The 15,620-nt window shown below is 38.8% G+C and overlaps 1 protein-coding gene across 1 annotated transcript in view; it reads right to left on the reverse strand.

The window, feature by feature from the left end:
- Positions 1-13,016, reverse strand: part of CEP85 (centrosomal protein 85) — a 45,655-nt gene extending 32,639 nt beyond the window's left edge. The window contains exons 1-2 of the mRNA XM_077150738.1: positions 12,879-13,016; positions 8,606-8,678 (exon numbers count right to left, since the gene is read on the reverse strand). Of these exons, the coding sequence (XP_077006853.1) occupies positions 8,606-8,660 (55 nt within the window). The 5' untranslated portion in view covers positions 8,661-8,678; positions 12,879-13,016. The remainder of the gene's footprint in view (positions 1-8,605; positions 8,679-12,878) is intronic.
- Between the last annotated feature and the right edge of the window lie 2,604 nt (positions 13,017-15,620).

The raw sequence follows: 15,620 nt of genomic DNA on the forward strand, positions 1-15,620 counted from the left end.
ATCACAGAAAACCTAAATAACTGGAAGGGCATACCATGTTCATGGATTGGAAGACTAAATATAGTTAAGATGTCAATTCTACCTAAATTGGTTTATAGATTCAATGCAATACCAATTAAAATCCCCAAAACTTACTTTTCAGAAATAGAAAAAACAATAACTAAATTTATCTGGAAGGGCAGGGAGCCCCAAATAGCTAAAAGTATCCTGAAAAAGAAAAATGACTTCGGAGGTCTCACGCTGCCTGACTTTAAGGCGTATTATGAAGCTACAGTGGTCAAAACAGCATGGTACTGGCATAAAGACAGATATACCAACCAGTGGAATTGAATAGAGTGTTCAGATATAGACCTTCTTATCAATGGACAATTGATCTTTGATAAGGAAATCAAACCAATCTACCTAGGACAGAACAGTCTCTTCAATAAATGGTGCCTGGAGAATTGGATACCCAAATGCAAAAGAATGAAAGAGGATTCTCACACCTGATACAAAAATTAACTCAAAATGGATCAAAGACCTAAACATTAGATCTAAGACCATAAAACTGTTAGAAGAAAATGTAGGGAAATATCTTATAAATCTTATACTAGGAGGCAGTTTCCTAGACCTTACACCCAAAGCACGAGCATTGAAGAAATAAATAAATAAATGGGAACTTCTCAAAATTAAAAGCTTTTGTGCATCAAAGAACTTCGTCAAGAAAGTAAAAAGACAGCCTACACAATGGGAGACAATATTTGGAAACGATGTATCAGATAAAGGTCTAGTATCCAGAATTTATAAAGAGATTGTTCAACTCAACAACAAAAAAACAGACAACCCAATTACAAAATGGGCAAAAGACTTGAACAGACACTTCTCAGAAGAGGAAATACAAATGGCCAAAAGGCACATGAAGAGATGCTCAACTTCCCTGGCTATTAGGGAAATGTAAATCAAAACCACAATGAGATATCATCTCACACCCACCAGAATGGCCATTATCAATAAAACAGAAAACAACAAGTGCTGGAGAGGATGTGGAGAAAGAGGCACACTTATCCACTGTTGGTGGGAATGTCAAATGGTACAACTGTTGTGGAAGGCAGTTTGCTGGGTCCTCAGGAAGCTAAGTATAGAATTGCCGTATGACCTGGCAATACCATTGCTAGGTATCTACTCAGAGTACAAGAGGGCAAGGACACAAACGGACATTTGCACACCAATGTTTATAGTAGCATTATTTACAATTGCAAAGAGATGAAAACAGCCAAAATGTCCACCAACAGACGAGTGGCTAAACAAGCTGTGGTATATATGTACGATGGAATATTATGCAACTGTGAGACAGAATAAAGTTACGAAGTATGTAACAACATGGATGGACCTTAAGGACATTATGCTGAGTGAAATTAGCCAGAAACAAAAGGACAAATACTGTATGGTCCTTCACTGATAAGAACTGACATTAGTGAACGAATTTGGAGAATTTCAGTTGGTAACAGAGACCATCAGGAGACAGAAATCGGGTAGGGTAAGATACTGGGTAACTGGAGCTGAAGGGATACAGGTTGTGCAACACAACTGATTGTAAAAATTCAGAAATGGATAGCACAATACTACCTAACTGTAATACAATAATGTTAGAACACTGAATGAAGATGAATGTGAGAATGATAGAGGGAGCAGGGCTGGGGGCACAAATGAAATCAGAAAGATAGACGATAAAGACTGAGATGGTATAATCTAGGAATGCCTAGAGTGTATAATGATAGTGACTAAATGTACAAATTTTAAAATGCTTTTGCATGAGGAAGAACAAAGGAATGTCAATAATGCAGGGTGTCGAAAATAGATGATAATTAATATTTTAAAATTTTAACTTCCGTGTGAGACTAAAGCAAAAAATGTTTATTTGGTACAAAATTTATATTTTGAGTAGTGCAATTCCTAATATAACTTATGTGGACAGCTTAATTGAACACCATCAGTACATGGAACCTTGGGTAGGGCATGAGATTTTGTAGGTTTGTCCAGAGTGATGTCACAATAAATCCCAGAGTGATTTGAAAAGTGAATAAAAAAGTATTTGCAAAGTTACCTCTGGGGAATGGTGAGAAAGGGGAAAAATTCAACTTCCCCAAGTGGAGAATTCTTGATATTCTCACAAGCAGTGGGGACAACCAAAACAACAGGCTGAGCCCCCAATCTTGGGGTCTGTTCATATGAAACTTAACCCCACAAAAGATAGGCTAAGCCTACTTAATACTAGGCCTAAGAGAATCACCCCCAAGAGAACCTCTTTTGTTGTTCAGATGTGGCCTCCCTCTCCCAGCCAATACGACAAGCAAACTCACTGCCCTCCTCCTCTCTATGTGGGACATGACTCCCAAGGGTGTGGACCTTCCTGGCAACGCGGGACAGAAATCCTAGAATGAGCTGGGACTCAGCATCAAGGGAATGAGAAAACTTCTCAACCAAAAGGGGGAAGAGAGAACTGAGATAAAATAAAGTGTCAGTGACAGAGAGATTCCAAACCCTTTGAAATTCCAGGATCCTCACTTAAAACTTTCAGATTTAAGTTCAACAAGTCAGGCTTCACTCTTTCTGTTCCACCTATCCCTGCCCCTAGGGCTTAAGCACTTAAGGCAGTCATGAGGCAAGATGGGGGAGATGTGGTTCAGAATTTTTTTTATTGGACCTGGAGGTTAGAAATGGTAAGCATAAAAAATGCTACAGAATAGGGAATGTTTGTTAATATTTTTTTCCAATAATACCTTTGCAATAGTAACCACAGTAATTAGATCATTACTAAAATTTGAATAACCTCGGGATAGGAGTGACTGAATAAAATCTAATTACTGAATTTCAATAAGTAAAATGAAAGGTCTCTGAGAGCTATGGAAAAGTTCTCCTGGATATATAGGCTTAGGACAAATTAAACAATTGCAGTATATTTTCCAGAACTTCATAGTCAATGTACTCATAAAATTGTTAGTTAATTTTATGAAAACAAAGATTTTTTTTTCAACTTCTGATAAAAGAAATTTTATGACAAATGTTTGCGCTTGGGCACAGTCTCCCTAAATTCATATAAGGTTACTGATAAAATAAGCTAGCATGGGTGGTTCATTGGCAGAATCCTTGCTTACCATGTGGGAAACAGGGATTCAATTCCCTGCCCATGCACCGCCCCTCCCCTCCAAAAAAAAGCTAGTATTATAAGTACATTCTCAAAATTCCTCTTAAAATAGCTGAACCAGACAGGTTAGGTTATATGAACCAAGCAATATACCTGGTAATGATGACACTTATAAAATATAGTAAGAACTGATGTTTCAAATATACCCTATTTAAGAATATCAGTTAAGTTTAGTAAGAAAGTCAATGGATTTTAAAAATAACTTTGATTATCTGGATTTCAAAGAATCTGGCTTTTTAGTTACTTTACCATTTTTTTTTACCTCAGTACATGGAAGACTGAATTTGTAATGACTTTGTTAATATCAATCAGTATATTTCAGTTACTAAATGCTGCACTGAATAGGGAAAACCTAATTCCTAGCTTCAAAAAGTTTATATTCTAGTTAGAACGTACTAGGGCATAGTGTAAGACAGTAGTAATAAAGGAATAAAAACGCTGGAAGAACTTAAAAAGCAGACAGATAAAGAATAACCTAAGAAGATCTCATAGAAGATACGAAACTTGTAAGACCTTTAAATAAGAAAGTAGCATTTAAATAAAAAGAGATCTGAACTAGTTTTTTTAGAAACCAGAACTAAATTTTGTAAACTAATATATCCTGGTATTATGCAGCATTTGGGAATAATGTCGAGAAAATTTTGAGTTTTTTCTGGATATAAATCCCTTAAGTATTGAAAAACTATTATATTTAAACTTGGGGCTTTCTGATCTTTGAATGTAGTACTGGATTGAATTGAGGCATTTTAAGCATATTGTAATCATTTGTGTGCTTTGATCATAAAGTATGTAAGTGCCTGGCTGTGTTCCAAACCCAAGCATAAATTTCTTTCTTCTTCCATTATTTGGTAGTATCTCTGCCTCTTCTCCCCTTCATGAATATGATTATTAGAAGCAAGTATGCATGTTCAAAAAGCTTTGTGAATTTGTTAAATTTATTTCTTTTTACATGCAGTCTGGATAAATAACAACTATAGGTGGGATAGATAGTATCTTTATTATTTCCATACTATGATATTCTGGGATTAAAAGTGAACTTTGCAGGCTGACTGCAAGTCCTAAATGAATACAGAAGTTATAGGTTTATAAAAGTGAATTTTGAAATTGTAGGACTGTAACCCATACCAAACTTTGAAATCTGTGCTATAACTACTTGCTAAAATGTACTTTGAAATTTATTGTTTTGTATATATGTTATATTTCACAATGAAAAATGTAAAAAAAAAAAGTGAACTGTCAGTCAATGGTGACCAAAATATAAGCCTGTTTTATCATATATTTAAAAAGCTTTTGTGTCAAACAGTGTATTCAACAATACTAAAGTTTAGTTTTCTCTCATTAAAATAATGTAGATTGTTGGTCTGCTCTTAAAAAGTTATTAAGGGCAGTGCAACAGTGGCTCAGCAGGCAGAATTCTCCCTTGCCAGGCCAGAGACCTGGGTTCAATTCCCAGTGCCTGCCCGTGAAAAAAGAAAAAGTTATTGAAAGTTTTTACTAACCATCCGAGTTCTCTGGAAAACAAAGATTTTACACCAAAATAATATCCTTATTAATGTTTATGTTAGCCTTGTTATCCTTTATTTCAGAAGAAAAGTCATCACTTCTTAGGGTGAAACTGTTACAAAGTGTGTTCTTTCACCTTGTAAAAGTAAGGTGCTAAAACACTTTAATATATTTCATAGGAGGTGTCTGAGAAGTATTACAATGATTAAAAAGCATTTTAAAATCCTGTTAAATTTGCATGGGTAAATATTATTCATATATTTAGAGACTGTATAAAAATTCCTAAAGACTTGACAATGTTTTCACTGTCCATGTTGCATCCTGATACTACTCTGTAAGATGTTCAACAATGGTATTGTGGTAGTTAGACTCAGTTGTCAACTTGGCCAGGTGAAGGTGCCTAGATCTAATGCTGTGGACATGTGCCAATGGCATGTGAACCTCATCTGTTGTTGATTACATCTGCAGTCGGCTAGGAGGCGTGCCTGCTGCAATGAATGACGTTTGATTTAATTGGCTGGTGCTTAAATGAGAGAGCTTAACATAGCACAGACCAAGCAGCTCAGCATACCTCTCATCTCAGCACTCACAGCTCAGCCCAGGCCTTTAGAGATGCAGAAAGAAGTCACCCCAGGGAAAGTTGTTGGAACCCAGAGGCCTGGAGAGAAGGCCAGCAGATATCACCCTGTGCCTTCCCACGTAAGAAAGACCCTCAGTTTAAAGTTAGCTGCCTTTCTTCTGAAGAACTAATGAAATAAATCCCTTTTATTAAAAACCAATCTGTCTCTGGTGTGTTGCATTCCGGCAGCTAGCAAACTAGAGCAGGTATAATATTGTTAGTTGTGGTTTTAGTTATTCTTAGAAAAGGTACAGGTCTTAGAAACAGCCAAATTTACTTGTCAGTCACACTGCTTTGCTCTAATATTTACTTTTCTAAAAGTACAGGTGGTCAGCTACAGGTCAGAGCTTCATTTGCAACAAGGAGAGACTTTAAAAGAGAAGCAGGAAAAATATATAAAGTATATTTTATCTATTAAGTAACATAACTGGTAAATGCATAAAGATGACACAGAACAAAACCTCTGCTATGGTTTGTCAATATAAGACAACTGTCAAATGTTTTTATTTCTGAAAGTAGCACCATTTAAAAGTACTTAAAAGAAAATTAGGTCTTAGATTGTAAGCTTTAACGGTTATTTCTAAATTCTGAAATGCTCTGCTCTTTATATAACCTGGTAGTTTCCTAGAACTTTAAGTATCCATGACACCTGAGACTGAATTAGTTCTCCAGCTCTGATAAATCAGCATTACTCCATACAGGAACTGTTAAAAATTGAAAAAGATCACATTGATTGGAAATATCACTGAAACTGATCTGGTTAAAACTAAAATAAAAATGCAAGATAGAAAGTATCATTGTCTGTATTTTAAAACTAACTTTTTTTTTAAATACCAAAAAACACCAAACACAAACATTCCTATTTTGATCATTTCGTTCTACATATATAATCGGTAATTCACAATATCATCACATAGTTGCATGTTCATCATCATGATCATTTCTTGGAACATCTGCATCCATTCAGAAAAAGAAATAAAACGAAAACAGAAAAAAAAATTATACATACCATACCCCTCACCCTTCCCTTTCACTGATCACTAGCATTTCAAACTAAATATATTTTAACATTTGTTCCCCCATTATTTATTTTTATTCCATATGTTCTACTCGTCTGTTGACAAGGTAGATAAAGACAAGGTAGAGCCTCAGACACAAGGTTTTCACAATCACACAGCCACATTGTGAAAGCTATATCATTATACAATCATCTTCAAGAAACATGGCTACTGGAACACAGCTCCACATTTTCAGGCAGTTCCCTCCAGCCTTTCCATAGGACATGATTTCCAGGGGTGTAGGCCTGGCCCTGGCATCATGGGATTAGTTGACCAAAAGGGGAAAAAAGAGTTTCAACAGCTAAGACATTTCAAACTGAGTCAAGAGGTCATTCTGGAGGTTACTCTTACTCAAGCTTTAGTCAGATATTGCAAACTGCCACAGTATGACAAATCCCAATCAACAGTATTCCTGTAAACCCTGAAAGATATCCTAGGCCCAATAAAAAATTTTACTTTTTATTTTTTAGAGATTTAAAACCTCCTGATTATTCCAATGCCAGATAAACTCTAAAACCCAGAAGTACCAAACTCTGAGGACACCAACCAGTTTCATCCCTATGTCCCTTAATGACAACACCCCCTTTTCAGCCTTGAAGAAGTTAGAAGAGTCACCAAAATATCCCTCAAGACTGAGAGGTAATTATCAAATGAGAGGGAGGAGTTGTAACTGAGAAGTTAGAATTTAAGGGATAATTATGATTACTGAATCATTATACAGGTATTCCTTTTTACTTTCTAGTATATTAGAATAGACAGCGGGAAATACCTGAAATCTGAATTGTAGCCCAGTTGCGTCGATTTCTGATAACGATTGTATAGCATTTTGTGCCCTTGTGACCCCAAAACCTTGTGACTAACCTTCATACCTATTTATCCAGTTTTTTGACTTTAGAGTTTGTGATCGCTAAAGACAGTCCCTAATGTTTATTAACAAAGGATCCAGGGTTAGCCAAGAACTAACCCACCCCAAATCCCAAGTTATCTTGATAACCAAAGCTGGATCTTATCAAAATAGGCGTACCTGACATGCATAGTAGCTTAGACTTTAACCTGTAAGTCACCTAAACCTCATTATTATAATAAAAATCATGTCCTTCATCATATTAAGGCTTCCATTTTCTTATATACATTCTGCGACTAAGCATGTAATCAATCTGTGCATGCTCAATAATTAAATTATCTCTAATCACATTACCTGGGGCAACTGTGCTCATTATCCTAAGACCTGCCAATCTTTTAATGCTATAAAAGTATCAGAATTACTGCACTTCAGGGAGACAGATTTTGGGGCCGACAGGCCATCTGCTCTCGTTATGCACCTAGTAATAAACTTTTTCTCTCTTTGAAACCCTGGTGTCTCAGAATTGGTCATTTGGGTGCATGGGGAAGAATCCACCACCTTTGTATGGTAACATCAGCTTAATGTCTACTGAGCTGTGTGTGTTAATATTTATTTATATATCTAATATATATACTTAATATATCCATTATATCTACAGAACTTTGAGAATTTTGTCAATCGTTCTAGAGATAAATTTCCAAGTCTCTAGCACACAAGAGAGATTACTGGCAACAAAGAATTGCAGTATTTGTGGGCTAGCAGATGACTAACTCACCCAGAGGACTACAAATACAACAGAACACAGTAATTTATGTTGTGTTTTCCTGATTTCAAATGGGAATATATTCCAAAGTCATTCTGTTCTGATCTGTTATGTGTCTTCCCTTCCCAATCAAATCACATAGTGTTGCTGGAAGCCACGTAGGATCAGAGATAAATAAATATTTGTTCCCCAAGGGAGACCAGCTTTCCTATTCAGTGCAGCCTTTGTTGTTGTTGTTGTGTTTCTTTTTTTTTTTTCCTTTGCAAGTTGTATGGTGGGGTCACATTTCATTCTTTTTCCATGTGCATATCCCCTTATTGCAGTACCATTTGTTGAATTTTGTTTTTGTTTGACTTTTCATTTGTTTGTTTTGCTTGTTTGTTTGTTTAGGAAGTGCATGGGCCAGGAATCGAACCCAGGCTTCCCGCATGGTAGGTGAGAATTCTACCACTGAACTACCCTCACACCCCTTATTGTTGTCTTTTGTTCTTTATAGTTAGTAACTATTTTCTTGGTGTTTTCAACTATTATTTATTAGTACTTACATTTCAACGAATGCCTGTTTGAGCCGTATTTCCTTAAAGAAAATTAAGCAGGGGTCAGAATTCAAGTCAGAAAACTTCTGACTACTTACCTGGTGAACTGGCCTGGCACATCCTCTCACTTGGGTATTTCTCCTGCATGGCCATCTCAGTTATTTGAGCCAACTATAGAATGAAGGAACAAAAATTCAGATCACATCAGTATCTTTTAATTCCTTGTAACTCAGCTCTCATTCAATTGAAACTCTCAAAACTACACATATTATTCAAATATTCTTCCACACTTTACTCCTAAGAATATTTTTTAGGCAAAGCAATTCACTATATGCCACTCTACTTCTTTCCCTAAAAGAAACAGAGCACAACTAGAATCAAAGAGATTCCCAATATTGATGTCATATGGTTCTAGAACCCCTCCAATTATTCCAAAATTTTAAAATAATATTACTTCAAATCTTTGCCATGAATCTTCTTAGTGATAGGGTGGGGGTGGAGGGAGAAGAGACCTAATGAACCAAACCAATAGTGAAATATTATGATTTCAATCATAATTAACATAAAACTCACTGATTCCTCCAGTAAAAAAAGTGAGTCATATGATGTCCACAAAGATGGACTGAACTCTTGGTCATAAGCAGAACTCCAGTCCTCAATGGAAACCATGAGGTTTTTTACCTATTTCCCTCATCCCTTAAAACATTTATATTTACCCTAATTCAGCAGGAGTCTAGTTACCATCTGTGTAAACAAGACAATTATAATTAATAATAGCAAGTAATAATAATCATACCTTATATTTGCATTTTACTTGAGAGGCAGTATACACTGATGGTAAAGAACATGGACTCTTGATCAAACAGCTTACGTCTGAAGCCAGGCTCAGCAATCTAATAACCGTATAACCTTGGGCAATATCTTAATATCTCTGTCTCAGTTTCTTCATACAACAATGAGGATAAAGACAGGACCTAATTCATGTTAATTCATCTAGAATTCACTTAGAACAGTGGCTGGCACTATATCAAGTGCTTAATTAATGTTCTTATTATTTTTTTAGTGGTACATAATAAAAAATAGCACAGTAAAGTCTCTGGAAGATAAAGGAATTTAGAAACATTCAATTTATAAGAGCCCCAAAATGTTTGAGACAAACTGCCTACAGAAAACAATTCTTAGAGATAAAATTCACCTCTGGGATTAAAAGAAAAGAAGGGTTTACGGCCCTACTTCTCTAGTATACTTTACCGACCTCTATAGTTTTTTCTAAGTAACAACAATCCAAACCCTCACTAGTTCAAAGCAACTACAAGAGAAATCATACCGTCCCAACATCTCAGCTCTTCACATTTCAAGTGAGAGAAGATTTGTATGTAATAAAAACTTCAATTTATGGCTAGTATAACTATTCAGCGTGCTAATGATGACAAAGGAAGACTAGGTTTTCTCCTAGAGTCTCCTTTCCTGTCAATATCAAAATCCTTTCTGGTATCCCTTTCTTTCTTTCGCGTGGGCAGGCGCCGGGAATTGAACCTGGTTCTCTAGCATGGCAGGCAAGAAATCTGCCACTGAGCCACCATGGCACTGCCCTGTAGCCCTTTTTTAAAAGGTAACAAAATGGTAGGCTCACTAGTGTCTGAGACCTTTCCAAATTTAGATGAGTTGAAAATAGGGTGACAAAAGGAATAATCCCAGTTAAACAGAGTTACCCTATAACCCAGCAATTCTACCTCTAGTTATACACTCAGGAAAAAAACAAAACTTACATGCACACAAAAATTTGTATATGAATGTTTATAGCAGCATTATTTATAACAGCCAAAAAGTGGAAACAACCCAAAATGTCCATCAACTAATGAATGGATAAAATGCATAATATGCATACAATGGAATACTATTCAGCAATAAAAAGGAATAACGTACCAATAAACACTAAACATGGAGGAACCTTGAAAACAATATGCTAAGTGAAAGAAGCCAAAAACAAAAGGCCACATATTGTATTATTTCATTAATATAACATGTCCAGAATAGGCAAATCTACATAGAGGAAAAGTACATTACTGGTTGTCAGGTGCGTGGGGGGGTAGAAGAGGGGATTCTTTTTTGGGGTGATCAAAATGTTCCAGAATTAGATATTAGACAATGCTTATGGATGCACAACCTTGTGAATATACTAAAAAACACTGAATTTTACACTTTAAAAGGGTGAATTTTATGGTACTTGAATTATATCTCAATTTTATTTTAAAAAGAACTCCCACAAGGGGTAAAACAATACAGAATAAATCACTCTTGACTCTTCCCTACTAGGTTTAGAAATAAATGGACCATTGTGGAAATTTTTAGAACTATTTGAAGGAGATAGAGATTTCCTATGATAATACTGAGAGCAATGAATGTTTAAGAAGCAATATGAATAACCAAGTATATAACCAATAAAGGCAGGAGTGAAGGAAGCAGAGAAATAAAAAGAACCCAGGACTGATGGTTTCTATCATTAAAGCACTTTAAACAACAAATACTCATTTTACTCATTTGTTCAACAAACCTAAGGTGTATTCAGTATTTACTACCCATCAGGCGCAGTATTAAATACTTTATAGGTATCATGTCTCATGCTTAATGTTCTATGCACTTTTACTATTGAAGCAGTCACTACTATTACTCTCATTTTAGGGATACGAAAATAAAGATTTAGAGAGGTAAAGATCACACAGATAAGTAGAGGCTTCAAATGCTGAGTCCAGCCTGCATTCTTTGTGGGTGTGACAAAACACAAAAAGTGTAATCAAGGACGTTACTAAGGTACCACAAATTGGAGTTTCTGCTTCAGATGGATCCAGAGCTGCAAACCCCAAAGCTGTTCGGATGTGTATATTAATTTATTTCATTAAATTTGGAATGTTTTCAGTCATTATTTCTTCAAATATTCTTTCTCAAAGCAGTTGGAGATTACATTATGAGGGACAGCTCATATACTTTCCTCACTTTGTCCTTGGTCCCCATCCAGGCTGTATTTCCCAAGTTGCTACCCAAGAATTAGATTTTGACTGTTACTTGAGTAATTCAACCCTTGAAGAACCACAGTTTTGGTGAGGGGTGTCATATTTGGCAACTGTTGAGAGAACCATGTGACATCAGGAAAGGCGCTGAAGAGAGAGACAGTGACAGAGCCACCTTAAGAATCTCACACCTTCATTGTTTTTCACGGCCTCAATCATTCAATAAGCCAGGGTGAGAAAAAGAAGACCAATCTTTGCCAAAAAAAGTCTGCATTTACCAAGAACAAGTCCTGAGAAATAAAAAATCACCAGATCATTACAAAACGAAGCCGAAGAGCATGGTTATCTTAAGCATCCTTGGAACGCCACTCCTCCCTAACTACACACAGCATTCAAGTAAGCCACCAAAATTTCCTGAGCGCCTACTAAGTGCTTGGCTCTCTATCAAGAGCTGGAAATACACTAGTTTACAAGGCAAACATCGTTCTGAGCTTCCAAGTTTATTGTGGTGAAGTGCTGAAGACACTCTACTGAACAAATAAGCTTAACATACTATCCTTTCAGATCATCCAAAGCACCAGCTCCTTTCTGCCTAGATCAAGGTTTCCGGATGGAGGCTGTACTGACACTTTGGATAAATAATTCTGATAGTTGTAGGGACTGTCTTGTGCGTTGCAGGATGTTTAGTAGCATCCTCGACCTCTACCCACTAGACGCCAGCAGCAAACTCCCACCCCACCCCCAAGGTGGGGCAACCAAAAATGTCCCCAGACTTTGCCAAATACACTCTGAGGGCAAAATCATCCCCAGCTGAGAACCACTTCACCAGCTTCTCTGTTCTCCAACCGTCATTCTCTTTCATTCTCCAAATCTCAGCTAAAACTTCCTCAGGGAGGGCTCTCTGACCTCTCGGCTAAGTCAGCCCCTTCTGTTTTGTGCTCTTCATATTTCTCCACCTTACATTTATCTACTGCTGAGTAATCACTGACTTAACGTCTACCATTCTCCCTGGACCAAATGCTCCCTGAAGGTAAAAAAAAATGTGTTTTCGTTTGTTTTTTTCTCTACGGACTGATACAGAGCATACTGGTAAAGCAATTTCTGTAGAATGAATGACAGAGGAGGAAAAGAAGGCCACTAAGGAAAGGAAGGCGACCAGGACACAAGGAATCCTGCCTGGGGGACATTATTTTAGGAAGCGGAGGTGAGGAGGCGCGGGGTTACGGGTTAGTCGCTCTGCGCATGCGCTGGACTCTCCCTCAGCCCTTCACACAAGTAGGTCGCCCGCGTCTGTGGCTTCGTCGGGGCTGCAAAGGGAGGTGCAGGGCTGTCCGACGGGGTCTCAGAGGAGAGGAGAACTTACGTGGGTAGAAAGCGGGAGGCGAAGCCCCTCACTCAGAGACACCAACGGCGGGAACCACGTCTGCCGACAGCAACACCTCGATCCCTCAGCTCGCCTAACGGCCGTTACACACCCGCCAGGCCGCGCACCGCCCCGGACCCGCCCCTTTCTTCCCGCTTGCGACCAATCGCGAGTCGAGCCGCGCCGGCCTCCCGCCCCTGCGTGCCGCCCTCTGCGCCGAGAGTCGGCAGGTTTTCTCTGCGCATGACCTCGTAGCTTCTCCTCTGCCCCTCTAGGCGGAGCCCTGCTCACCCTCACCAGGAGAGGCCCGCTGGGCCTGTGCAGATGGGGAAAGTGGCAGAGGGAATTGAGTGAGCCAGGGCAAAGCATTCAGGAATCCCACCCAACCTGCCCCCACCCCCCACGTCAGTGCTCCCACCTGAAGCAGGGGACAGGTTGTAAACAGGTTAGGGGAGACCGGGGCCACTGATTTGTCAGGGTTAGGGCTCGGCCGGGGTCAGGACATGACCAGGGGTCAGGTTGAAGGACCAGAGATCAATTTTGCCTCCCTATCCAAAATTGGTCCCAGGAAAAGAGACGGTTAAGTTCATTCACATTAGTGTGTACTTGAAGCAAATTGTTTAAAAGGCAGGAGAAAGCCATCAGCCAAAGGAATTAATCTTTGATAATGAAATTTCAGGTAGGCAGAAAGCTGATTTGGGAGGAAGAGACATTAAAAAGGCACAGGGCTTTCTGTATTTTTATGAAATTGCACCCCATAGGTAGGTACAATTGTGCCAACTTACAAAGCCTGTCCTGCTTTCTAGTCCACACCACCTACTCCCTACTCTACTGTCCCCTCTGTAAGGCCAAGAATTGTGTCTTGTGTACTGGTAAGTTGCCAGGGCGTAACACAAGACCTGTCATATAGTAGATCCCAATCCATATGTGAAAGAATAAATAATAGTAACTGTGCTGGTTTGAAAGGAAGTATGCCCCCTAAGAAAAGCCATGTTTTAATATAAATCCCATTTCGTAAAGGTAGAATAGTCTCTGTTCAATACTGTATGTTTGACACTGTAATGAGATCATCTCCCTGATTGATGTGATTTAGTCAAGAATGGTTGTTAAACTGGATTAGGGGATGACATGTCTCCACCCATTTGAGTGGGTATTGATTGGTTTACTGGAGTCCTATAAAAGAGGAAACATTTTGGAGAAATAGATTCAGAGAGACTCAGAGAGAGCAGAGAATGCTGCAGTACCACGAAGTGGAGAGTCCATTGGAGATGAAGAAGGAAAACGCCTCCCGGGGAGCTTCATGAAACCAGAAGCCAGGAGAGTAAGCTAGCAGATGATCCCATATTCGCCATGTGCCCTTCCAGCTGAGAGAGAAGCCCTGACTGTGTTCGCCATGTGCCTTTCCAGATGAGAGAGAAACCCTGAACTTCATCGGCCTTCTTGAACCAAGGTATCTTTTCCTGGGTGCCTTTGATTGGACTTTTCTATAGACTTGTTTTAATTCTTGGCCTTAGAACTGTAAACTAGCAACTCATTAAATTCCCCTTGTTAAAAGCCATTCCGTTTCTGGTATATTGCATTCCAGCAGCTAGCAAACTAGAACAGTAACACAAACACTCTTGCCTGCATCCACCCTCTACTAGGAAAGGGAGATCAGAAATAAGGAAGGGGCAAAGGAAGAAGGCTTGGATAATATTACATGGATACATTTAACCCTAATTCTAAAATAAAATCGCCCTTGCTCATTCTGCATAAAGGGAAAGGACACTTAGGGCTTTCTGGCCAAGTCCCAGGAATTCTCCCTGGAATTGTAACTGAGAAATTAAGAATTAACAAATGTTTATGCTTACTGAATCATTTCTGTAATTTTTTTCTTCCTATATTGTAGAATAGCCAAAAATTAATGCCCCAAATTACTGACGCTCAACTAGTCTCAGCCCTGTGTACATTGACTAACATAATGGCTATTCTAGCCTAGGCTCAGCCCTGTGTATATTTACTATTGTAATGGTCATTACAGCGTAGTCTCAGCTTTGTTTATATTTGATATTGTAATGGTAACAACACCTCTCCCCTTGCTTGAATCCATAAAAGCCCTGAACTCCTTAGGCTCTTGGAGACAGAATTTGGGGCTGACAGGCCATCTGATTTCCTGCTGCACGTGTAGCATTAAACTCTTTCTCTTTGAAACCCCTGTGTCATGGACTGGTGCATAACTGGCGATGTTATATGCATTGGGCAGAGAATCCACTTTTGTTCAGTATCAGAATGAGAGTCAGAGTCCCCACGTGAAGCAGAGATCACCTGGTGAAACTCTTTCCTTTACATACAGAGAAACTGAAGCCCATAGAGAATAAAGTGACACCTCACTCCCCACCCCATTCCTTCAGGTTTATCCACCAGAGTGCTGAAGCTTTATGGTCAGATTACACAGGAAAGGAGTCAGACATAAAGTAGCAGAATTCCCTGCTGTTTATTGGCCAGAACCTCTGGTCCCCTCCCACCCAATGAGCAGCCCAGTCTCCCCCAAAGAATCAGCAGAGCTGAGTTTCAGAGGTGGAAAGGGAAGATAGAATGAGGAAGTACAGTCAGAGGCCCAACAGCCACCACTCCTTAGTTGGGGCACGCCATCCAACCCATCTTCACTCCCAACCTCTCTGGTTCCTCATTAGAGAACAGACTACTTGCCTTTCCCTCAAGTCCTCCTCCATTCCCCCCCGCCCCCCCCCCCACCACCCCTGG

Source organism: Tamandua tetradactyla, chromosome 2 (genome assembly GCF_023851605.1).
Source record: "Tamandua tetradactyla isolate mTamTet1 chromosome 2, mTamTet1.pri, whole genome shotgun sequence".
Lineage (NCBI taxonomy): Eukaryota > Metazoa > Chordata > Mammalia > Pilosa > Myrmecophagidae > Tamandua > Tamandua tetradactyla.